We start from the raw sequence: 23,969 nt of genomic DNA, 5'->3' as shown, positions 1-23,969 counted from the left end.
CGCTGGATGAGATAAGAATTAGACGGATTTTAAGAGAAAAGGCGGACTGCAAGCAGTCTACTATTGGTCGTGACTAGAATGGATACTCCAAAATCAGGTATCCGCTCGGAGACTGGAACTGAATAAAATTATTTTTCGGCAAATCGCTCCGACTCTTTACGACCTTGTTGTGTTGAAAGACTAAGTATACAAAGACTGAAAAGGCTAAGATGAGAATGGTTACTCCAAAATATGGATCAAAGCCTACATAGAGGTTAGTTGTTTTTCACGTTCTTTTTGCAAGAATTTAGTGCAAGGAGCAAACAATGTCTGTTTAATTACAGTACCACTACCGCGACTGCCGTGTAAAGCTTATTCATAGCAAAGTATCTGTTTGGATAGCTCGGAATAAGGTGGATACTTCAGAATAAGAATGGCCAAAATATGGAAGTTTTGGCCATCTGGATTATTATTACTGAACTTCCCAATACAAACATGATTGTTACGTTTACAAAGAGGGTACAAATACAGTCAACCATTGTGTAATTATGGCTCAGTTAATTCGAAGCTTGCTTATAGGATAGCAACCCGGTGTAGAGGGGGGGGGGGGGGGGGGTGGGAGGGGTATTCGACCAATATTTGGGTGTAGGTGAGCCGCTGAGGGTTTGAAACCCATACCCTGTTTAGGATAACACCCTCAACCTTAGTACCCAGATAAGACAACTCCCTCAGATGGGGACAAGGTTGTCAAGCACACCTGTCAACTGGTACTTATCTTTTATAGACAAGGGTGCCAAGAACAATAACATTTCTATTTATTCCAGTAAATGCTTTGGGTGATGACGTACTAAATATCTGCAAACATTTGCACTAAGACGAAATCGATCATGCATGAAACACCCTGTTTATAATTAGAACAGACTCGCACAAATCATGCACACTGTTTAGGACAGACTTGCACAAAATTGTATACCCTGTTTAGGACAGACTTGTGCCAAACTATATACCCTGTTCAGGACAGAGAGGACGAAAACCATACCCTGTCCAGCGGCACATCCCCATGGAGGCCATATAAGGGAGTACCTCCCCCTCCAGGGATAGCAGACAGCTGTTGAATTTATGGCTCAACATAAACTATTTCTGTTTTCTTATATATTATGGTTGATTTTTTTTCACTTTTAAGTGGTAAGTTGCTGTTTAGTTTAGTGTGAGAAGAATAAGTACTTTATGAGATTATAAAAACCAAAGTGACCCTCACAACCTGTGGGATACTCGGGTCAACCTTTTGGTGTGCTGGGTATCTGGAACAATTAGCCAACCAGAACCCAAATCCTTTTACAGTCTTTTCTATGACCAAAAGGCCCAATGTTAGCTACTTTTGGCAAATGTAAACTATGTGATTCCAAGTTAGTCATTTTGTATTCCTGAATCTGCTGTGTGAACCTTTGTAATTTTCAGTCACATTGAAGGTGTCGAAAATGCAGCCCCTTTATTGTCCATCCTGTCATGAAATGTTGCCCCATCCACAGGTAGCCCAAACTCTCAAGGAGTTTGTTGGACTTTGAATTTATAAGAGAATGTATGACAATAAACAAAATATGTCCTAAATTCCATTTTTTGACAAAAATAGAAATGAGAATGACTTACCTTGTGTTTTTGTTTTGTTAAGCTAAAACAGCCTGGATATACCCTACTTCAATAATTATTATTTAATTATCAGTATTTTAGTTATTCATTTTGATATTAGGCAGGTACCACAAGGAAATGATTTGGTTGTTCCTTTTTAATTTAGATGATAGATAACTTTGTAGGTGATAATTATTTGTAATGCACTGAACTGGGGGCCTTTCTCTGCTGCCAAAAGAAAATCTTTAACTTTTAAAACAAAAGGGTCAAGGCTTCTTTGCTGAATCAAGGCACTGTATCGTGGAACACAGTACTTTTTAGAATTACCGCCAAAGTAGCAGCTTTATTTCCTGAAAGAATGATTATAATGGAAGCTTTATTTAATGCATGGCTAATTTCAAATTTTCAGGTGACTTTCCACCCCAGGTATAGAGGGTACATAAAAGCACATTGTGGAAGTGGAGAAAGAGTAAGAGGAAAGTAGAACAGAGGAAAGAATGATGGGAAAAGGAAGAAATGAAAAAATGGTTGTAGAATTGTAAACAAACAACTTTATTTTTCTAAAAGTAATAAACAATTTTTTTTACACATTTTATCAAATTCTTAGAGTGGTTTGTTTGTGGTTTTGAGAATTTTATTAACCAAATGGTCAAGCTACCCAGAAATGCAACTGAGCAGCCAACTGCTTGGCCTCAATGAAAATTTTTTTTTTTTTTCCTGTTTTCTTTTTTCTTTTCGTCTTTTTTTTTTTTCATTTTATTTGCTATTTCTCTTGAAGCCTTCTCCAATTTTCTTCATTTCTTTCTCCAACTGGTTTCTCTGTTCCTCACAAGCATTTGACTGCAACACCCTCCGGACCTCCAACTCCTCCTCCTGTTACAGCTGCAACATGGATATACCTGCATGATCATTTTTTTTCCATTTTAAATTTATGATAAGCTCACCATACTGAGTGAAAAACAAAAAAATAGCCCATAACCAGCTTAATGCTGAAGGTCTTGTCTCATCAGGAGCTCAGGAGGCAATCAAGGAAATAGGTAATAGGTCACAGGGAGGGGAAGGAAAACACCTTCCCCCCCCCTCCCCCCTTGAGTGGAAGAAGGGGCAAGAAAGAAAATTCTTTTCTAGATTGAGCTCCTCCGTGCCATAAGGTCTGAGTGAGTGGTTCCTTCCCGCCACCTTAAGGTCTGGTGAGAATTCTCCCCCCCCCCCCCCCCCCCCACCCCTCTTCTTATCTGAAGGTTCCGATCTGCCACTGTAGGCTCCAGGTCCTATATCAGAGCTATACAGAGACACTACACTAATACAATCTGCAGGACCATTTTTTTTTTAGAAACTTGAGCATATGTCTGCCTGTGCTTGTAATAGTGATCACCAAGCGACAAGAAGTATGACCTGAAGTAAATTAGGGACATGTCATTTATTAGAGGGGGGGCAGGGCTGGTGCAATTGTTTTTTCCATGGTTAATTTTTTTTATGCCTCCCTCAATTTCCTGCAGAAAAAAATGTAACCCTCCCCCGTGTATGGCCCAAAATAGTTGTGACCCTCCCCACGCTAAAAGATATGACAGGGATTATTAAAAGAGATCAACTTTTACCTTGTGATGAAGGGAGGCGCCAATACAACATTCAGGAACAGGTATCTAAGTGACGTAATATTGAGCACGAACAATCCTGGTGCTGCTGAAAAATTTTACACGACCAATTATGTTCTTGTTCCAGCCGATTAGTTAATACTGAGGGCGAACATTATGAAGCTCAGTGAGTTACTAGAGAACATATTAGATATGGATAGACGCATTAAAGCTCACCTTAACACCCTGTTTCACTACAAGACTGGTAATTTTATACAAGGAGAAGAGTATTCTAAATCGTTTGATGAAGCTGTTATTACAAGGCTTGATGAAGCTAAAAAAAGAGTAAACAGTGAATTGAAATATCTTAATGAGAAACTTGATCAATGCAAAGACATGCATGTTTCGCAGTGTGTTGCTGTTGAAAGAGAAATCAAGAAAAAGACGTACATCTAGGGTTGTTGGGTAGTTCAGGTTGATCATTATGAAAGTTTAAAATGCTTACTGTACAAGGGACTTGTTTGTTAAATAATATATTTTATTTGTTGATTTATTTTTATTTTAAGTGAACAGCAATGTTTGCTATAAATGGTATGGCCCTCCCCAAAGCCCAGCTTAAATTTTTGGTGACCCTCCCCTTCTTGGCTACATAAAATTTAATGACCCTCCCCCCAATTGCACCAGCCCTCCCCCGCCTCTAATAAATGACAGGCCCTTATGTGTTTTTTACTATTGTTAACACTTGGAATCAACTAAATCATAAAATTACATGATGGTTAACTGACCTTAACTGTATTTGTACCCTCTTTGTAAACGTAACAATCATGTTTGTATTGGGAAGTTCAGTAATAATAATCCAGATGGCCAAAACTTCCATATTTTGGCCATTCTTATTCTGAAGTATCCACCTTATTCCGAGCTATCCAAACAGATACTTTGCTATGAATAAGCTTTACACGGCAGTCGCGGTAGTGGTACTGTAATTAAACAGACATTGTTTGCTCCTTGCACTAAATTCTTGCAAAAAGAACGTGAAAAACAACTAACCTCTATGTAGGCTTTGATCCATATTTTGGAGTAACCATTCTCATCTTAGCCTTTTCAGTCTTTGTATACTTAGTCTTTCAACACAACAAGGTCGTAAAGAGTCGGAGCGATTTGCCGAAAAATAATTTTATTCAGTTCCAGTCTCCGAGCGGATACCTGATTTTGGAGTATCCTAGTCACGACCGTCTACTATTACACACACCAATTTTTTCTCTAAAACGCTTCATTTTGTTCATAACATAAACGGTTCAGTTACATTCAGTTCTCGCAAGCAAGTATCACGAGGAAAGCAACCGTTAGATAAAGATTTCCTAGTTTAAATTTCAGACATGCCTTCGAGTCAGGATTCGGGCTAATTCCTCGATAGATTTCACCCATTTCCGTTATCAATCGGTAAAAATCACTTGAATGCTAACGATTTTTTATCGATCAGGATTTTTATTTATTGAATACTCCGGGATGTAACTACACAACGATCAACCCGAACTACATCGACGTTATTTTGAAAGGGTGGGAGATCTAAATCCTGAAAACCTTGGCGCCTACAAACCTGGATAATATCAGCCATCAGAAGACGATGTTAAACCTTGTTTTAACGAAAAGATAAGACTTTTTTAAAGATTTATTTAAAAGTGATAAATATTTGATACTTCGACGCTCAATGTCAACTCAATTCTCAATAAATTTGCTGCCGTGGCATGAAGTCGGTTTTCATTTTTTGATGAACAGATGAACAGATGAACAGATGTATCTTCCAATATGAAATCGATGAAATCGGTAAAAATCAAGATAAATCGATTAAAAGAACGAGTGTGTCATCAATTTCTACCAATTGATCAATACAGTCGATATCAATCAAATCTGATTTACCGATTTTTATCGATTTATCGATTTTTATCGATTGACTACTCCGGGAGCATTGTCAACATCTCGCGGTGGTTACGGAAGCAAAGGGAACACGGCCTGCTAGGACTGTACCGCAACTCTGCCAAGGAAACGGCAGCAGTCCGTGCTGCAGAGAACTTTCCTGTCCCGCGTTCAATGACACTCTTTGCGAAGTGACAACTTTGCATTTATTATTCAGGTTGATATAGTGAATAATACGTCATCGCACGGGATAATGAATATTACATGACTGTGAATAATTTTAAAACCAATCAATAGATTTTTTTAAAACTTCGCCAAGTGAACAATTAACAGCCTCTCATTATTCAAGGTATTGTCTCCAAGTTTAATTTTTTACGTGAACAGGAATACCGTATTTACCCACCTCGAATAAGCGCCCATCCTAAAGTCATAAAAAGTTAATAAGCGCCCAGTCTCGAATAAGCGCCCACCCCAACCTCACTCCCTCCCACACAAACTCCAATAAGAGATAATAAGAGACCCTCCCGAAGACGGAGTTTTCTTCGGAGTATTTTACAGAAACCTTGCTTTGTTACATCTTCGCTTTTTGTTGCTACTATTTATTGTTTTGTTGCAAAATACACATACTTCACTTGCTGAGAATGGTGAAAATTTATTTAAGCGCCCATCTCGAATAAGCGCCTACTATCAAGGTCCAAAAATTTAATAAGCGCCCAGGGCGGTTAATCGAATAAATACGGTAGGTAACAATGCATTTTATTTGAAATATGCAAAAATGTTAGCTATTGATGAAACTAGCAGACAATACCCCTGAATAATTAGGGGTTTTTCACTTGTAAACAGGAAGTGTCCGACAAAAAAAAGAGGCGAATGTCTCGTTAACCCTCTCATAGATTTTGCTTAATCTTCACGAATGTCGAGGTGGCTATTGGAAGAAAAAGCTCCTGTGAAAAACCCCATCAAGCCACCTTCTAGAAAAGAATAGGACATTAAACCTCTATTTTCATAGGCGGCCGAGGCCACATTTTGGCCGACCCAATGATCAAGAGTTCTATTGGTTTCACCCCTATTAAGCGGCCACGAAGCACTTGATACATTTAGGGCCTGTTTACATGGAGGTGGGGTACCCCAGATAGGTAGGTAACCCGCTTAGGTGGGGTAACCCGCCTATCCTTATAATCTCTCATTTTAATGTGATCACGTTTACATGTTAGGTGGGGTAACCCGCCACATGTTACCTCACCTACCTAGGGTCCCCCACCTTCATGTAAACAGGCCCTTAGTTTGGCTTTATTTAAAATGATATGACGAAAGAAAATGCAGTCCCAGCAATCAAACCGGCAGCCTGGTGATAACGAATGGCAAGATGCATGAGTCAAAGAGAAAGAGCGATCTCGATCTGACAGTTGTAAGTGTTTTCAGTACTGTAACCGGGGCCACTTAGACAAATTTGACCAATCGGATTACGGGAAAATAACAAAACATTCCAGGAAAGTTGGCAGAGTTGGCTGTGGACCAATCAGCAGCTCGTAAAAAAACAATATTAAAGTTACTTACAGCACAAAATTTAAATATTGATAGCAAACGTTTTTCATGAAAGCAGAATGTTTCACCAGACAATATTTTTCTATTTGAAACTTTACTTATAACACAGAGGCGACATATTTGTTTGACACAAGGTATTGTTTTGTCATTTACCAGCAATTTTATCGCTACCACGGCCATGCACACTTAACATAGCCGAATTTATACTAGAGATGAGTTATCCGTCTACCATATAATTCTCGTCTAAGTATAAATCCGAAGACGAGTTTTGCCCCATAATTCGTCTAAATATTTTACGCTGCTTACACGACGGGTGTTTCGGTGTTGAGGAGCCGAGTTGCGAAAATACAGAAACCAGTCTCTCACTTCGTCAAAAAACCGTCTTCGTTCCGTCTAGATATAAAGAGACGAATTATCCATCTGTTAGCACGTCTTGAAGACATGCTAACAGACGAATCAGCCTCAGACGAATTTTGCTCCATAATTCGTCTTGGCACCGAATTTATACTAGGAACGAATTATCCGTCTGAGACGGATAATCCGGCCTAACATCCAACCTCAAGTCAAAAATACCACAAACGCTTACATTTTTCGCCTCCCTCAACAATCTAACGGACCTCTCAGGAAACAGGGCTTCTTCAGCGGGTTCAAACTGTGAGGGCACTTCTGTAGGTTGTAATTGGTTGATTTCGTTCCATGTTGTTGATTTAGTGTCGTAGCAATCATGGTTGACAAGTAAGGGTGTGTTCCTTTCGGTGAATCCAAAAACGGATTTCAGATCTTAAAACGGATTTCGCGTTCCGCTCGGCAAATCCAAATCCGGATTTTTGATCTGGTGAATGTTTTTCGAAAAAGGTTTCATTGGATTTGAAATCCGATGAATCCAAATCCAAATTAACGGATTAGTGATCTACACTGTTCCATTCACAGTGGATCCGAAAGTAGTCAGATGATCCAGCGGTATTTCCAGTTGAGGTATTCCCGTAGAGTTTTTGTCGTAAAACATCTGAAAACGCTGGAAGATTGTTCCTGGTACAGTAAAATATCCACGTACTAACCATTTATCGCTAAAGATTGCTTAAAAACATATATAGCGTACATAAAAGGGTGAGGAAATCTGTTAGTTTGGTCTCAGTGCAACAAGACCCAAAAGGTCTGAAGGATGCATTATATGCCTGTGAAAGAGTAAAGAAAACTTTCTGGTTTTGTAATTTATTCATATTAACCCTCGAACGTACAGGAGGGGGGGGGGGGGGGTGTCCCCTCCCGCTCTGGGTTTTGACTTTTTTCCTAGATGATAAAACATCAGCACCTGACGTTTTCAGTAGCTGTTCGTGATGGTCAGTTACTATGGTTACGAGATATGACAACATGAGTAGAAAGTGATCAAGCCATTTTTGAGTGAAAATGCATGTTTTTTCAACTTCTTTCAACAATAAAAGTAATGCTTGTGGATGAAATGATGCAAAGTGCTTATTTTTATGTTATTTTACATGACTTGTAAAATTACCATTTATCGCAGTTTTAACCTGATTTCTAATTCTTGGTAAAATCCAAGATGGCAGCCAAGATGGCGACCATTGTAAGTGACGTCACAGGCCTCCAGCAGCGCCACCACCCATAAAACATGCCTCATCTTGTTGAGACGATCAAAGTTTTTCCACAGAAGGTAAAATCGTTTCGAAATACTGCAACACATCAAAAGTTATAGGGAGGGGTTCCATCAACCCCCCCCCCCTTCTACCACGGTGGGGGCGTAAATTTGCGTGTGCGTCCGACGGTTAACACTTAACGAGACAGTGCATTTACTGCAGTTAAAAGGGATGCAAAGTTCTAGGTATGTGAAAGGGGTACCATTTGTCAATAGAAGGTACACTAAAGAGACTACCTTTTCTGTCCGAAATCTGGGTAGGGGGTTAGATCTCGGGGCTTGGCCTCCCCGTATAAAACTTTGTTTAGTACCCCCCCCCCCCCGGGTTACAGCACTTCAAGCGTGTATGCACGAGAAATTCTTGCCAATTCTTGCCATTGAAGCGCTTCAGACAATGACTCTCAGATAATCATCAATGCCGAGGCAGCCATTTTAATTAATCTGTATTATTGTCCGGTGAGTTGATATGATATTGCTGTTGCCGGGCGTCCTTTCAATGAAAACCGGGCTCAGACCGCATTCAATTGAAGATCAGTATAGACGTATTTAGAATCGTAAGTTTTCAGCCCGCAATCGTCGTTCGGTTGGTGAAGGGTTACACTAGGATACAGCTATTTCGAGGAAGGTTGTCGGAAAAACTGTGCACGCGACAATCCCGAAAGGTAATATGGGATATGATCAATGCACTTTTCCAGACACTGTAGCTTTCGAATCTACTTTTTTTTCTGCTTTCCTTTAGAACTCGCAAACATACTTCCAAGGCCTCTCGTGCCATTCTTTGAGATTTTCGGCCTTGAAAAACAGTGAATTTAAAATCACCCACAATACCTTTCGGGATTGTCGCGTGCACTTTTTCCGACAACCTTTCTTGAAATAGCTGTATGTACGCTTTGTTCAACCAACCGATTTTCATCAGTAAGGAAATGCAAAAAGACCTCAGGTCAAAGAAGATTAAGCCCCCAAACTTGAATGAAGAATAATGCGTTATTTACTTATTTTCATGTGATCTGTGCATAGTGATGTAGATTATGTTGGCTATACAGTCCAACCATAGTTCGTAGAGTGGAGATACTGCAAAACAAGCTGCCCTTTTTGCAGCCCGTTTTACCGTAGCTTTACACAAAACAGGATTCAACATAATCTCGTACCTAGATCTCACTCTGTGGGAGATCTGGGTACGAGACTCGATCCAACATGCCTATCGTAAACAACAGAACAATTTTAGCAAATTAAAAACAATTTTTATTTGTCCCTAAAATAACTTTACAGCTGTTTATAACTTCTTTATGAGTTACATCTTTTTTGTACAAAAGCACAATAATAAAATAAATGTCCTCATATAACGTGAATATTAAGCGCTGAGGTTCGATTTCACGTTTTTGCTTCAACACGAAAGTATCGAAACATTAAATTTTTGTGGCTTCTTTTAAGTTAAATGCTACAAAAAAAGTTCAACGATTGACAACAAATGGTAAACCGCATTCAGACCCTATTCGCCAAGTGAACTTTCTCAAAGGCCTCTGGAACTGTTACTATAACTAGGGACAGGGAAAAAATTGACCAACAACTGACCGGCGAGTCCTCAGTAACAATTCCAGAATCCACTGCGGGACGCGTTTCGGCTCCAGTTTCTTTCGCGTTCCTAAAGTGACGAACGGGAAAGGTGAAAGAGAGTTGCCTTGCCCCACCCCCTTCCCTATTACCACCCAGTGGGGGATCCAGGGGAGGGGCCGGGGGGTCCGGCTCCCCTCCCCTTATCTTTAGAGAAAACCGAAGCCCGAAGGGCCGAAAAAACTGTTTTTGGAATACGAAGACTTTCTTTTTCTTTTCCTGAACTTTGATACAATCTTTTAGAGTTCAACTCCAGAAAAAATTACTAACATTTTACGAATTGAACGAGATGGAATAAGCGGGAAAAAGTTTGAAGCAGCGCGAATTCACTTTTTAAGTGACGTTTTCGTAGCCGTCGCCGTCGCCGCCGTTGTTGCTTGTCCCTGTTAAGTCCCTAATTAAGAATCCCGACACACGAGGTCCATTTTTCAAGTCTTTGTCACACAAGGCTCCTTTTGGCCTTTTCGTCACATATTCTCCAGGAACATCAACAGGACGCTAACTGTTTACCAAGCCCAAAGCAGAGCAATACTGAAATTCAGTTACAGGATACACGTTGTCACGTGTTTACTTCTACTTGTGCTTGGTGATTTGACAAGTCCATTGAGGGACCATTTTCAGCGGGTCTGCCACGTACACTACCAGCCCTACTCGACACAGCGCTTCCTGTTTCAAGATCCTTTATTTCCTGTAAACAGAGAACATCATAAAACGTTTGATTACTGTGGTACACACAAACTGTTTCAGCCTAAGTTGCACAAGGCAAAAATTATGTCTGGGAATGCAAATAAATCGGGCTTAAGGTACTTCATATTAAAAGGCCCAGGCAGGATCAAACACATCTAATTTCTATCTGACTTCATGTTTGACTTGCTTGCTTTTAGGTGAGGTTTAGGGCTAGGGATACATCGTGATATCTACCATGCATAAAGGGTATGAATCACATTACACCGGCGTTGCAAGAACTAGTCAGGAGAGATTAAGCTGAGGGACTTAAAAGCCATGCAAATTGAATCATGATAAATTTGGGCACATTATCAAAAGAACCGTTTAAAAGTGAAAAAGAACCGAAGAGACATGCAGAAGGCTAAAAAAAGAGCAGGGACTAGACTACGAGTAGTCCCCCATTTTTCCTCAGGGATAGTAGAGCGAGCGAAACGCGAGCACGCGTGAAAATCACCCCACGCGAGAAAAGGCGACACGCGGAAGCTCTCTCCCTGCCGAGAGTCGCCTTTTCTCGCGTGGGGTGATTTTTACGCGCGCTCGCGTTTCACTCGCTCTACTATCCCTGAGGAAAAATGGGGGACTACTCGTAGTCTAATCACGGACAGGCAAAAGTGAAAAAATGAAAACAGATTGCATTCGGGTAAAGAAAGCGGCCTGACTTGTTCAAGTTTTATATCCGCTTGACTAAAGTATGATGCTCAAAGATCATAATTTTTACCGTTTGTTGCGTGGCCGTGATTTCTTCGACAGACTTTTGTTTTACCGATTTATAATTTAGTAAGTAAACAAACTGTACTAAAATATCATGGCCTTTTCCCTTTAATATAATATTCAAATCTAGCCCTTGCTACTTCGTTTTCATCGTTCTGGTCGCGCCCTCTACGTCACACAACACACTCTCTCTGTGTGTTGCATGACAAACAGAGAAGGGCCAAAGCTGGACTACTGTTGCTTTCGTTAACGAGGACACATTCATTTGGACAGCAAAAACACTAGCCATATGGTTTAGCTGGAAAAACCGAAAGCTTTCTTTCTATCTTCTTACCTTCCACTTCATTCCGTCTGACACAGAAAAACTCAGCTCGCTTTTTAACTGACCATGCGTGGAAGGCGGTACGTTGGGTAGTATAATCGTCTTGGTAACAGCAGGGTACTTCAGAAACTCTGCGTAACGCTTTTGATGAAGCTTCTCTTGTTTCGTTGCTGTCGAGAATTAAAAAAGCATCTTGTCAGTAGAAGGATTTAGAGTTACGTTTACGGCAAACGCCAAGCGTGAATTTGTACCACGTGACCAAGTTTTCCCATTTCTTGTCTTTTACTGTTCATTTCTTCCTTAAAAATCAGTTGTTTCACGCTAGCTTTACCCATAAGTATCGTTCTGGAAATTTTTTACTGAAACTCATGACATCCTGCATACAATTAACAAATAAACTAATCTGGCTGGATAGTTCCGAAATGGAAAGCGCCGTTGGACTCTTTATTGTAGCCTTGCAGCACTAGATTGCGATAGAAATCTTAAACGCCTAGGGATGGGGGATGAGGGGGGTGGGGCGGAAACTAAGTAAAGTTTTATACTGGGAGGTTCCGCCCCGAGGTTCAAGCTCTTACCCTTTCATATACCATTTTTGACAGAAAACGTACCCCTTTTGTATACCTTTTATTGAGAAATGGTACCCCTTTTACATACTAGCTTAGAACGCTGCATCCCTATGCAACGTCTTTTGAATATAAACAAATCACTAAACCAGAAAGGTTTCTTCTCTTTTTCACCGCCATAAAAAGCGCCTGTTAGCCCCTTTAAGTCCTTCAGAGACCGCAATGACAGATTTCCCTACTCTCCCCTCCACAGAAGTTCATGCTGGGTATCCCAATAAAAATTGTAATAATCGAGAAATAGAAAGCGCGCGGTGGACGTTGGGAAGAAGGAAAAGGCAGGAAAAAGCCTATTTTCCTCTCTTTTCCCTTCCCATCGTGCCCCGCGCGCTTTCTTTTTCTTTCGCTCCAGCCTCCCTACGACACAATTCAAAGAGGTCACTGTGGAGGAGACAGGATTTCCCTACTCTTTTCATATAATTTAACTGGTGAAATCCCTACTCTTTCATTTACCTGAAGCCTGAAAAGGGTAACCCTTTTGCGCCGAAACTTCCCGTAAAGCCGGGTCATTACACATAGGGAGTATCCCCCCGGGCTTTAACTGCCCTTACCGCAGAGCGCTGAACGGAAGGACAGTACTTACGAGATAATTTGACTTTATTCACATCCTCGGGTGGGGTATACTGTTTACAAAACCCCGCCCAATATGGCAGCATTTCTTTAAACAGGATACTCTGAGCTTCATCAAACAGCCCGGGTTCTTTCTGCTCCCTAGGGATTTTCTTCCCAGACGAAAACACCTGGGCTTTGTGTATAATTCTGGAGGCAAGCTCTGGCCCGATGTCAATCTAAATGCAAAACGAAACTCAAGTCAATGAATTAAGAAAGCTATCTAATACAATAACTATATTCGACTATGCTGATATTAATTGGGGAGATAGGGGTGACGTGGCTTTAATTAATAGAAGAAGTACAAGTTTTGCAAAACAAAGCAGCGCGTATTGTAGATTTACCCACTCGTACATCAGACACTGAGGCTCGAGTTAAAATTGGGCGGAAATTGCTCTCAAGACTGACGTGCTGAGCATCGCGCCATCTTTATCTTTATGTTTTGAGGAGCAAGGGTGGCGCAGTGGTGAGAGCACTCGCCTCCCACCAATGTGGCCCTGGTTCAAATCCCGGCGTCGACGCCATATGTGGGTTGAGTTTGTTTTTGGTTCTCTCCCTTACTCCGAGAGGTTTTTCTCCGGGTACTCCGGTTTTCCCCTCTCCTCCAAAACCAACATTTTCCAATTCCAAATTAAGTGCCTGAATAACGTATTTACACATTATTTTAATGTTGTCCTAAATAGAGAACATCATGATTACCATACCAGGTCTAAGGATCATGTACCTAAAGCTTTTTCAATTACAAACTGGGGTCTTTGCAGTGGCGGATCCAAGGGAGGGGGCCGGGGGGCCCGGCCCGCCTTCCTAATTTTTCGACCAAAAAGAGGCCCGAAAAAATTTTTTTTGGAGACCGCTTCCCCCTTTATCTCAGGGTCTGAATGACCGCTCCCCCGCCCCGCCCCCCCCCCCCCCCCTTATTTGAAGGTCTGAATCCGCCACTGTTTTGGACTTCGACAATTTTGCTCTGTCAAGTCACTTGACAAATTAAAAAAGGCCATCCGCAATGCAACAATTTAAATAATTGATAGTTAGTTCTTAGTAAATTCTAATTTAGTCATAGATTTGTCTTATTCAGTTAATGTTTTTCATTAGGAGGACCCTTCTGTAAAGCACTTTAGGGTGAAGTAGGCATCCTCGATAAAGATTGTCATTATTAAAGTATCAAGACTGACGTATATAATAAGCAGGAAAAATAAGCTTTTCGAGAAATCAACATGTCTCCTATAGAATCCATTTGAGCGGTATTCAAAATTTTTTAAAATCCCAAGTGGTCATCACCCAACGTAAGGGAATCCAAGACAGTCCTGGAATCTGGATTCCAGATACTGGACTCCAGTCTTTGTCAATGGAACTTGGACTCTGGATTGCAATCGTTAGAGGGATTCCGGACGCCTTGAGCAGCGTTCTGGATTCCAAGCCCAGGATTCCGTATTCCGCGAGTACAATTTTTCCGGACTCCAGTTTTCGATCCACAAGCAAAAATTTCCGGGAATCCAGAATTCGGATACCCTTATGCACCTATCAATGTAAATCCCGTGCGGGGGGGGGGGGGGGGGAGTGCGGGCAAGGGGTGGGGATTTGATGCCTGAGACTATCCCCCTGTCAGGCGTTTGATCGTGCGAAGCGACCCCGGGGTCGGGACATTTGACTTTGACCGACAGAAGCCTGGGATCAATTCAGAAGCGGTTACCAAGTCCGTTCCTCGAGGCTTTCTGAAAGTCACGCTGTTGGAGAAAGGTGTGAAGTTTTCGTTTGTTTCAATCGCCATAATCCGATACTTTAAACTGTCATCTAAACAGATAATGTCTATTTTGAGAAAGTTTTTATCTTCAAGTTCCCATCTGATTGTAAAACTCGATTGAAATCGAATTACACCATGAAAGTCAGAGGATTTTTTTACGGGTCACTGTTCCGACCTGTTGAGCAGATGTTATAAGGCATTTTACGTTTCATTAATATTATAATAGTACGGTCAATCTTCCTAGAGTGATTTTGTTGTTCAAAATAAGAGATGCTAGTGGAGAGAGAAAATACTTAATTACAGCGAGTAATTTAACGGAGCTTACGTTTAGTAAGGACGTACTTTTGAAATCTTCTTTTAATTTGTTTATACAGTATTATAGTATTGTTTGTTTAGATTTTTTCCCCTGGGGTGGGGGCTTTTTTGACACTTTTGATTGACCTTTCGTTTCCCACCCTGGGGAATTTGATCAAAAAATTTTAAAATTTGTCAAATCCCCACCCCTTGCCCGCACTGCCCCCCCACGGGGTTTACATTGATAGGTGCATTACATAGGGCACCAATTGCACTTTCTTCAAGAGACCACTCGTGAAATCTTTTTTTTTTTTTAATGCGCCCTGACTCTCTCTTCTCGGGTCTTGAACACGCTATTTATTGGGAAAAGTGTCCGCAAAAGATGTGGTAGCAAATATACTGGCTGGGTATTTGGAAAGTGTGGGAACAGGCTCCCAGCGAGTGCTATGTTTTTTTGTTCTCTTTCAGCTCTGAGGTGTTACCAGGAAAACGATAAAAACTGCCAGCATTCGTCGGAGGCGGACAGATCCGAGTCCCGCTGCTACAAATAAATTCTGTAACTCGGAACAAATGAAAGTACAAGCTTCTGAAATTTGACTGATGCTAGTCCGTTTTCCAGGAACTATCTTCAAATGTTGAGGATCCCGCTGCAGATTCTTAGAACATTAGAGGAGCTTTGGTAAGAAATATCTTAAAATTTACCGGAAACCTATTTTTTTAACAGTCACCGGGTCACTTTAGAAACTGAATGCTCAGCACAGAATTACTAACACATCAACCGGCAGTGGTCAAGTGTCAATTTTCATCGCGTACCAACGCATTTCGTTTTCACATTTCGTTCAGTCAAACCATCACAAAAATTAAAGGTTTTTTAAGGCGGAAATTTGGATTTTAAAACACTGATATGAGAAGCGAATTTTCTACAGTTTATTATATATTGATAATTAACTCACTCTCTGTCCCTCATTGGCTAATAGACTACAGTCAGCGCAAATCTGAAGGCTGCGCGCGCAATGCATGACTTCTAAGAGCCATTTGTGCCAAAGTATATGTTTGTAATGTTTGATATAATTATTATAGTCGCAGCCTTTACGCGCTATAGTTTTTAACACACAAACTTTATTCTAGAACTTCTACAACTGGTGCAAGGAAACAAGTGAACCGATGTGAAGTATAGCGAAGTATAGCGAAGTATAGCGAAGTATAGCGGTACTGAAAAATAACAATTAAACAAATACAAAGTCAAGATAAAACAACCTACAAACTGAACGAAAGCAATAAGGCAATCTAGAAATGCGAATGAAACAAACGAGATAATTACAAGACGATAGCGAGATAAGGACGAAAAACTAGGACGAGCAAAAACCCAAACATTAAACTATAAACTGGACCAAGCGCAACTAACGAAGAAGTGACGCGAAAAATTACAATAAAAGCTAAATATACGATATGCAGAAAAATCCTAACACGAAGGACAAAGCTACGCGAACAATGAAAAACTAATGAACCAAACAACAGCACTAAAGGCGCGAACACGAAAATAACTAAGAACGCGGCGAACATAAAAATACTATAAAGATAACGGAAAACATTCCTGGCGCTTACAATTATAAATTATTGTTTGACACGAAGTTCTTACTTTCTCATTTACAAGTAATTTCTTTGTTAAGTTCCTAGCGAATAAGGACGGGTAACTGGCATTATAAAATGTAATAATCGCAGCAAAATCTAATGACATTGACGCAAAATGCAATAAAATTTTCAACGAGACCGACGGAAGGAAAGAGGAAGACGCGCAGTCTCGCTCTTTTAAAAAATTCCCTTTAAGCTACCTCTTAATTTTTTATACTTCTCTGTCTAACAGTAAAAGGATCTATCTCTTTACAGCTGTGAAGTGCATCTGTATTTTTATGAGCAAGAGGTTCCAAGGCTGGAATTATCATAAAATCTCCGTACAGCGCCCGTAAAATTTTCTTCCATTCTCGCGGAGCCGGAAAAGAAAATCCATCGAAATTTACTTGGGTTAGTGGAAAAATTTCGCTGTGTTCTCTAACAATTGGACTGTAGATGAATCGTAAAAAACGATGTGGGGAAGAGTAGATCTCTATAAAATTGCCATAATCGTCACTCTCCACAACAAACATGTCGATAGTCAAACCATCGTTATATTTACAACCGGTGATACAGGTCTTGAGACAGCTTCGTGTGTCGCGTAGTTTTCCCAGCATGCCACTCACATACGGCACTTTCCAATGAGGGTCGGTTGCTTCAGATTGAAAGCAAATATCATCGGGTAGCTCCTTCGCCCCCTTTTCCACGAACTTCTCAAAGTCTGATTTGGGAATACAGATATCTACGTCATCGTCGAAAGGATTATGCCCATTATGCCGCACGGCGCCTACTAAAGTCCCTCTGTAAAGCCAGTATCGAATACCATGGTTTTTAGCTATAAGATCAAAGATTCTTAACATCCTTGTCAGCACAAGTTGAGCTTGTCGAAGCCGTGTTTTTCCTCTGTGACGAATGTCGGGGCAGTTGATCTCGCCTTGAATGCTTCTTTCGCATTGAGCTAAGTTGTTGTAAGGATTTGGCCTGAGGTCGGGATCCGTTACATTTCGTCTTGGAGGTTTCTTTATTACAATTAAAAACCAAGTGATTCCCAACGCCAGTGCAACGCCTATCGAGAAAGCCACTTTGCGGGTGTTTATTTTTCTTAACATTCAGTATCTTCTATATTTTCTGAATTTTAGCATTGATACAAGGACAGGTGGTGTTAAATTGGAATATTCACACTCGATTTATAACAACGTTTCGCAGAAGTCGGTATTAAAAATGATCTGCCAATAAGAGGCGAACATTTAGCCTGAGAAGCGTTTTACTCCGCTCTCCAAGTCGAACAAACAATAAATAAATGTAAAACAAAACAGGCGTAAAATACAGAGAAGAAACATATTGTTTTATATTTGAATAATCCCACGATATTTATAAGGTATTACCAAATTAGCAATTACAAGGCTATGCCTAACTCAAAACGCTAGCTATTTGGTCAGTGAAATTTCTCATTGCAGGTGATTGTAGACAATCTTCTCTTTAACCCGAACTTGCCAATCCACTTTAGTAAGTGATGTAGATATAAACTGCAATGATCAGATCAAAACAATTTGAAGATGCATTCAAAATATGAAATGCTAATGACAATAATCTTAGCCTATATATATATTGACCCTTTGGTCCGCCATCCAGGTGTTTAAATATAGCTTGAATAAATCGATAATGGCAAGAGCCATAATGGCTCTTGATGATAGATATGAAAAGAAATTTCTGTATCTTCTTTTTTTTGCTACATGCTCGATTTTAAGATTGGATAGTAAACAGTCCCAAAAAACAAAAAAAACTGTGTGTCGCTCGCAACGAGAATCGTGTTCCATGTCATAAATTTGAATAACTAATGATGTTGTCAAGAATAAAAGACTGTTGTCATGGAAAGGCACGTGGACTTATCCTTACTGAGCGTGAGAACAGAATTTTCTGATTGGCTGATGTATCATGCGTGTGTCATCTCAAGTTTCTAAATCATCTGATGTCTAGGCTTTGCACTAGTACTGCTGAATTTATTTACAATTCGTAACCGGCCTTAGTTTTTTTAAAAATATTATTGTTCTATATTCTGTCAACCTTTTATAACAACCTGTCGAATAACACTATGCAAAATAGATTGTTAATTACTTCAGTAAAAATTGACATATTTACGAAAGCTTAGAGGTAACTGTTCACAACTTTTAGCACTTTTTAAGCACTATTTTGAGATTTTGAGCACTTTTTGAGCACTTTTTAGCCATTTTTGCCAGCACTTTTTTAGGATTTTACGAGCGCAATCGGGAAAGGCCTATTCACATGTGAAATTACAAAATTGCCATGGCAACCTTCGGTAGTTTCGAAAACGAAGCACTCGAAAACGAAGACCGAAGCACGAAGCACCCAAAACTCGAAAACGAAGCACCCAAAGTTCGAAAACGAAGCACCCAAAGTTCGAAAACGAAGCACCCAAGTTCGAAAACGAAGCACCCAAAACTCGAAAACGAAGCACCCAAAACTCGAAAACGAAGCACCCAAGTTCGAAAACGAAGCACCCAAAACTCGACACCGGTCTGTCCTTTATAAACACGAGACCAATGTAAATACAGCAGAAATCAAGCGCGATAACGAGTATTCGATAACGAATCCAATGCAGTTCAAATCTACTCAAGCACCCAACAAATTCTGCCTGGATCTGATCTGATCTGATCACGCAGTGTCATAAATATCCAATATGGTAGACTGCAAAACAGTCGGTTTTTTTTCTTCTCAAAATCAGTAAAGAAGTCGGTAAAGCGTGGCGTAAGAGTAATACGCGCGAGCCTCACAGTCCGTTTTCAGCCTCGTTTCAGACCTTTTGTGTTACTGCTCACGCGTACTTGAATAAGCCAAAATCTGGTGACGGACAGTTTTGAAGTCTACATAAACATGCATGCGTACCGAAAAAACGCATATTAAGGTAAGATGTATCAAGTATAGCGAGACCAATAATAAAATTAATACATTATATCCCATCTAGAAACGTTCAGTTAAAAAGTTGGTAGGCTCTTATAAAACCTTGGGATGGATTTTGTGGACCTTTGGAGGTGCGGACTCATCCGCTGCCTCCACCTGATTCGGATTGCGTCATGCAAGACGTACAGCCTACAGTGGTTTCGAGTTTTGGGTGCTTCGTTTTCGAGTTTTGGGTGCTTCGTTTTCGAGTTTTGGGTGCTTCGTTTTCGAGTTTTGGGTGCTTCGTTTTCGAACTTTGGGTGCTTCGTTTTCGAACTTTGGGTGCTTCGTTTTCGAACTTTGGGTGCTTCGTTTTCGAACTTTGGGTGCTTCGTTTTCGAACTTTGGGTGCTTCGTGCTTCGGTCTTCGTTTTCGAGTGCTTCGTTTTCGAAACTACCGGCAACCTTCCGTACGTCTCAGTGTCAAGATGGCGACGAAGTTTTAAAATGTCATGAATGAAGATATCAGGGCACAAAAAGACGCTTTAGAAAACCTGAATACACGAAAGAGCACATCAAGAAGGATTCTAACTGATATTTTGTCGAAAAACTCTTAACTTAAGCCAAAGTTGTGCTCCGGAGTATTTGACATCAAAGCTCGTTGGAAGATCCGCCGTCTCGACAAGGAATACGAGAAATTCTCAACTTTTGAACATACCACTCTTCCGCACTGCCAGCGGCCAAAGGACCTTTCAATATAGAGCAACCTCTCTCTGGAATGAGTTGCAGCCTGCGCTCAAACTTAGCCCATCCGTGACGGAATTCAAGTGTTTACTCAGGCAAAAGCTTCTTAATGACTGCTTTATTTAATTAATTTAAATTAATTTTATTGACCTTTGTCTTCTTTTATCATTGTTATATTCTTATTGTTATGTACTTGGTTTATAATTTTGTAATGTAAAATTGACTCTGAAAAGCCCCGTGGGGACGAGCCAATAAAGTATGTATGTATGTATGTATGTATTTAAGCTCTAAACGTTCGAGAGAGTGCAGGAGTTCTCGATCGATACAATCCAGGATAAACATGTCCAAATCCTAATAATTTCCCTCGCCTATTAAAAGGCTCGGGAAATTATAAGGATTTGGACAAAACGCGCGTGAAATTATTCCCTAATTTCACTCGTCACCATTTCATTACACATACTAATTTTTCGATTTTTTTCTCGCCTTTGGGTCTTTATCCCGACTTTTTCTCGACTTTTTCCTCGACTTTTGAGGTAACTGAATCGATGCTCAGGTTTCAATTAACAGAGGTTGGTATTACTGTGGTCAAAGCACTTTATAGACGCAACTTTGGAGATGCGAAAAGAAAGGCTTTATAAAAAGAAAAGCCCTCTGCGATATCAGTTGCTGGTAATCCAAGACCATTGGATTCGTTGCTAGTGGAACTTGAATTCCGCAATGCTATTGTTAGCGGGGTGGATTCCGGATTAAATGAGCTGAAAATCCCGGATTCCATAACGCAAAAATTTGCTGGATTCCGGAATTCAGATGACCTAACATGGAACGGGGATCACTGCCCTTTGTGTTGTTCGTTGGCACAAGCAAACCTCTTTTCAATCTTCATAGTGTCTACTGTGTCCTTGATCGATGTGTGAAAATTAGACAGTTGTTCAGCCTGTCTTATTTCATGCTGCTCATCTAGTTCTTGAAGTCGCTGATGTCACAGGTAATGTCAAATCCGTCATCCGTCATCTGTCATCTGTACGAATTTGAGGACCTCTCAAAACGCCAAAACGAGAAGGCTGTCCCCTAAATCTCTGTTTTGGGAGGTTCCTGCCGAAAAACGGTCTAACAAATTCTAATTCAATCTTGGAAGTAAAGGTCGGTACACACTAGGCAACAAGTTGCAGCAACATGTTGCGGCGACACGTTGCAGCGACAAGTCGCTTCGTGTGTACAGGAGAATTTTTGTGAAAATCTTTGTCGCTGCAACAGAATTTGTCGCCGCAACAAGTCGCACAGATTCAGTCTGATTTGATTTTTTGCGACTTGTTGCAGCGACAAAATTCTGTTGCGGAGACAAAGATTTTCACAAAAATTCTCCAGTACACACGAAGCGATTTGTCGCTGCGACGTGTCGCCTCACCTTGTTGCTGCAATTAGTCGCCCGACCTGTGCACACGGAGTGATCTGTCGCCGCGACGTGTTGCAGCAACTTGTCGCCTAGTGTGTACCGACCTTAACACCTTCAAACCTGTAATTAATTTACTAAAGACGTACGTGGTTCGTCTGTTTTACATATTTCTCTTTCAAAAAAACGATAACGACAACTGACGACAGTAGCACTTAGTAGAGTTTGACATTTTATGAAGTATAACCGAGCTTCTTAGAACCGTCCAATTTTTTTTTTATGCTATCGGCTGAATTTTTCTAATTTTTCTAATTTTTCTACAATTAAATGTCATTTTCAAAGTGAGCCGAAGGTTCTTCCTTGTTTTGAACTGAACTACAAATTCTTGGAGAGGCATGAAAAACCTCTTCCGCTCGTGACAACGAGAAAGCAAGAAAATCCTGTGAATACGACCCAGAAAATGGCAAGCAAAAGTTCAACCAAACAAGACGGAAAAGCAACGATACAGGTATTAACATTTCAAGGTACTTACCTTATGTATTAATCGCGATGTTAAACTTTCAGTGCTTTCGCTTGGACACTTCATTTCTTTCAGTCTCGAGCAAATGATTTGGAAATTTGAGAAAATATTTTATAGATAAACGGCTAATAAATTCAGTGAAATACCACTACTTATCCTTGAGATTAGTTTGAAGCTTGTTTAAAAAGTTTGAAAACAAATGTACAAAACAAGCACAAGGTACAAATATAGTTGTCAAGGTCGTGTACGACTGACCTTGCTTCCTATTCGCTAACGCAATGACAGTTGTGACAGTTGACTTTGAAATGGCTTTCTTGAGCGCGCGCTCAGTGTAAAAACAAACAATATTATTGCTTTTTTCTTTTTTCGTTGTTTTTATTCAATTATGCGATTCAAGGAAAATCCATTACCTGACGAGGGAATTCCGCGTTAAATTGCACTTGAAAACCGAAATCGCACTCACCCTTCGCCAATCGTGCGATCACGGGTTTTCACGTGCAATTTAACGCGGAATTCCTCCGTCAGGTAATGAATTTTCCTATATTATCGTTCAGAAAAAATCCTAAAATTTCTTAAAATCCCATTTGACTCCGAAAATACTAAAGGCCTAGGAACAATTGCCCCCTGGGGAACGGGGCGTCAATTTACTACCTGCGGGTGCTTAAAAAATGACGGCTCTGTGACAGCTTGTCTGTTGTCTGTTAGATCCATATAAAGCCGGGGATTACGCCATCTCGATCGCCATTTCCTCAACATTATGCTTTTTAGGTGTACACATATTAAGAGGCGAAAGAAAAGCTTCTTTATACTGGCTTTAGTCACGTTCAGTGTCGGTTTACTAACTTTAACGAGAACTCCCGTAATGACTCTACATGGAGCGAAAGATTCTGACTTCAAACCAGTCCCGTATACAAGATTAGCTCAGTGCGAGCGAAAACCGCGAGGCGAGATCAACTGCCCCGACATTCGTCGCAAAGGAACAACACGGCTTCGACAAGCTCAACTTGTTCTTACGAGGATGTTAAGAGTCTTTGATATCATAGCTAAAAAGCATGGTATTAGATACTGGCTTTATCGAGGGACTTTGTTAGGGGCTGTACGGCACAATGGACACATTCCTTTCGATAACGACGTAGATGTCTGTATTCCCAAAGCAGACTTTGAAAAATTCGTAAAATATGGCACGAAAGAGCTTCCCGGTGACATTTTTTTTCAAACTGAAGAAACAGACCGTCACTGGAAAATTCCGCCTTGGACCGGCATGCTTGGAAAACTACGTGACACACGAAGTTGCTACAAGTCCTGCCGCGGTTGTGGGCATAACGATGGTTTACAGGTCGATATGTTTGTTGTTGAGAGTGACTCTGGCGGCAATTTTGTTGAGATCTACAGTCATTCAAATTGGTTTCTTCGGAGATTTATTTTTGGTCCAATTATACGAAAAAAGAGCGAAATTTTGCCATTGACAGAAGTCAATTTCGATGGTTTTTCTCTTCCAGCACCGCGAGAATGGAAAAACATTTTACAGTCGCTCTACGGAGATTTTATGATAATTCCACCAGACGAAGAACTCGGTCACATTATTACAGATACGTTCCACAGTTGTATAAAATAGATAACTAAAGGTAAGCTTTGGGAAACTTAACTTTTTGTAAAATTTTATAAGAACCCGTTTATAAACACCAATGAAGCCAATGAAAGCCATTAAAGTCGACTGTGCTCTTAATTTCGCGGATTGTAAGCTTAAATGTGAAACAGTTCTTGCACCTTGTAGACGTATAAATTCATAAATTTTTTATTGAAAATGTCTCATGTGACGTTTTCCCTCTGGCTGTTCGTTATTTTGAAATTTTACTGCGTGCTTTTGCAAGAACGCAAGTTGT

At 40.4% G+C, this 23,969-nt stretch overlaps 3 protein-coding genes and 1 long non-coding RNA gene across 4 annotated transcripts in view; 1 reads left to right on the top strand and 3 right to left on the bottom strand.

The window, feature by feature from the left end:
• Positions 1–2,160: 2,160 nt before the first annotated feature.
• LOC140924624 (uncharacterized) lies at positions 2,161–4,393 on the bottom strand. Its single transcript, XR_012164304.1, has 3 exons — positions 4,227–4,393; positions 3,417–3,513; positions 2,161–2,487 (listed from the first exon to the last, which is right to left on the bottom strand). It is a non-coding gene; the product is annotated as an uncharacterized lncRNA (long non-coding RNA).
• A 4,906-nt stretch (positions 4,394–9,299) lies between these two features.
• Positions 9,300–23,969, bottom strand: part of LOC140925221 (uncharacterized) — a 41,343-nt gene continuing 26,673 nt past the window's right edge. Inside the window, exons 25-27 of the mRNA XM_073375206.1 lie at positions 12,863–13,067; positions 11,672–11,829; positions 9,300–10,588 (exon numbers count right to left, since the gene is read on the bottom strand). Of these exons, the coding sequence (XP_073231307.1) occupies positions 10,460–10,588; positions 11,672–11,829; positions 12,863–13,067 (492 nt within the window). The 3' untranslated portion in view covers positions 9,300–10,459. The remainder of the gene's footprint in view (positions 10,589–11,671; positions 11,830–12,862; positions 13,068–23,969) is intronic.
• On the bottom strand, positions 16,759–17,801 carry LOC140924931 (uncharacterized). Its single transcript, XM_073374914.1, has one exon. It carries the CDS (start codon positions 17,641–17,643, stop codon positions 16,759–16,761), a length of 885 nt encoding a protein of 294 aa, XP_073231015.1. The 5' UTR covers positions 17,644–17,801.
• On the top strand, positions 22,849–23,963 carry LOC140924190 (uncharacterized). The gene has a single exon (XM_073374224.1). The coding sequence runs from the start codon at positions 22,949–22,951 to the stop codon at positions 23,699–23,701; it is 753 nt and encodes a 250-aa protein (XP_073230325.1). The 5' UTR covers positions 22,849–22,948; the 3' UTR covers positions 23,702–23,963.

This window comes from Porites lutea, chromosome 14 (assembly GCF_958299795.1).
Source record: "Porites lutea chromosome 14, jaPorLute2.1, whole genome shotgun sequence".
Classification (NCBI taxonomy): Eukaryota; Metazoa; Cnidaria; class Anthozoa; order Scleractinia; family Poritidae; genus Porites; species Porites lutea.
Note: the sequence above shows the minus strand (reverse complement) of the source record. Positions and strands in the feature narration are given on the sequence as shown.

What these genes read in the sequence shown, in the direction of transcription:
- LOC140924931 (XM_073374914.1), bottom strand. Translation starts at nt 17,643, where the DNA reads ATGTTAAGAAAAATAAACACCCGCAAAGTGGCTTTCTCGATAGGCGTT.
- LOC140924190 (XM_073374224.1), top strand. Translation starts at nt 22,949, where the DNA reads ATGACTCTACATGGAGCGAAAGATTCTGACTTCAAACCAGTCCCGTAT.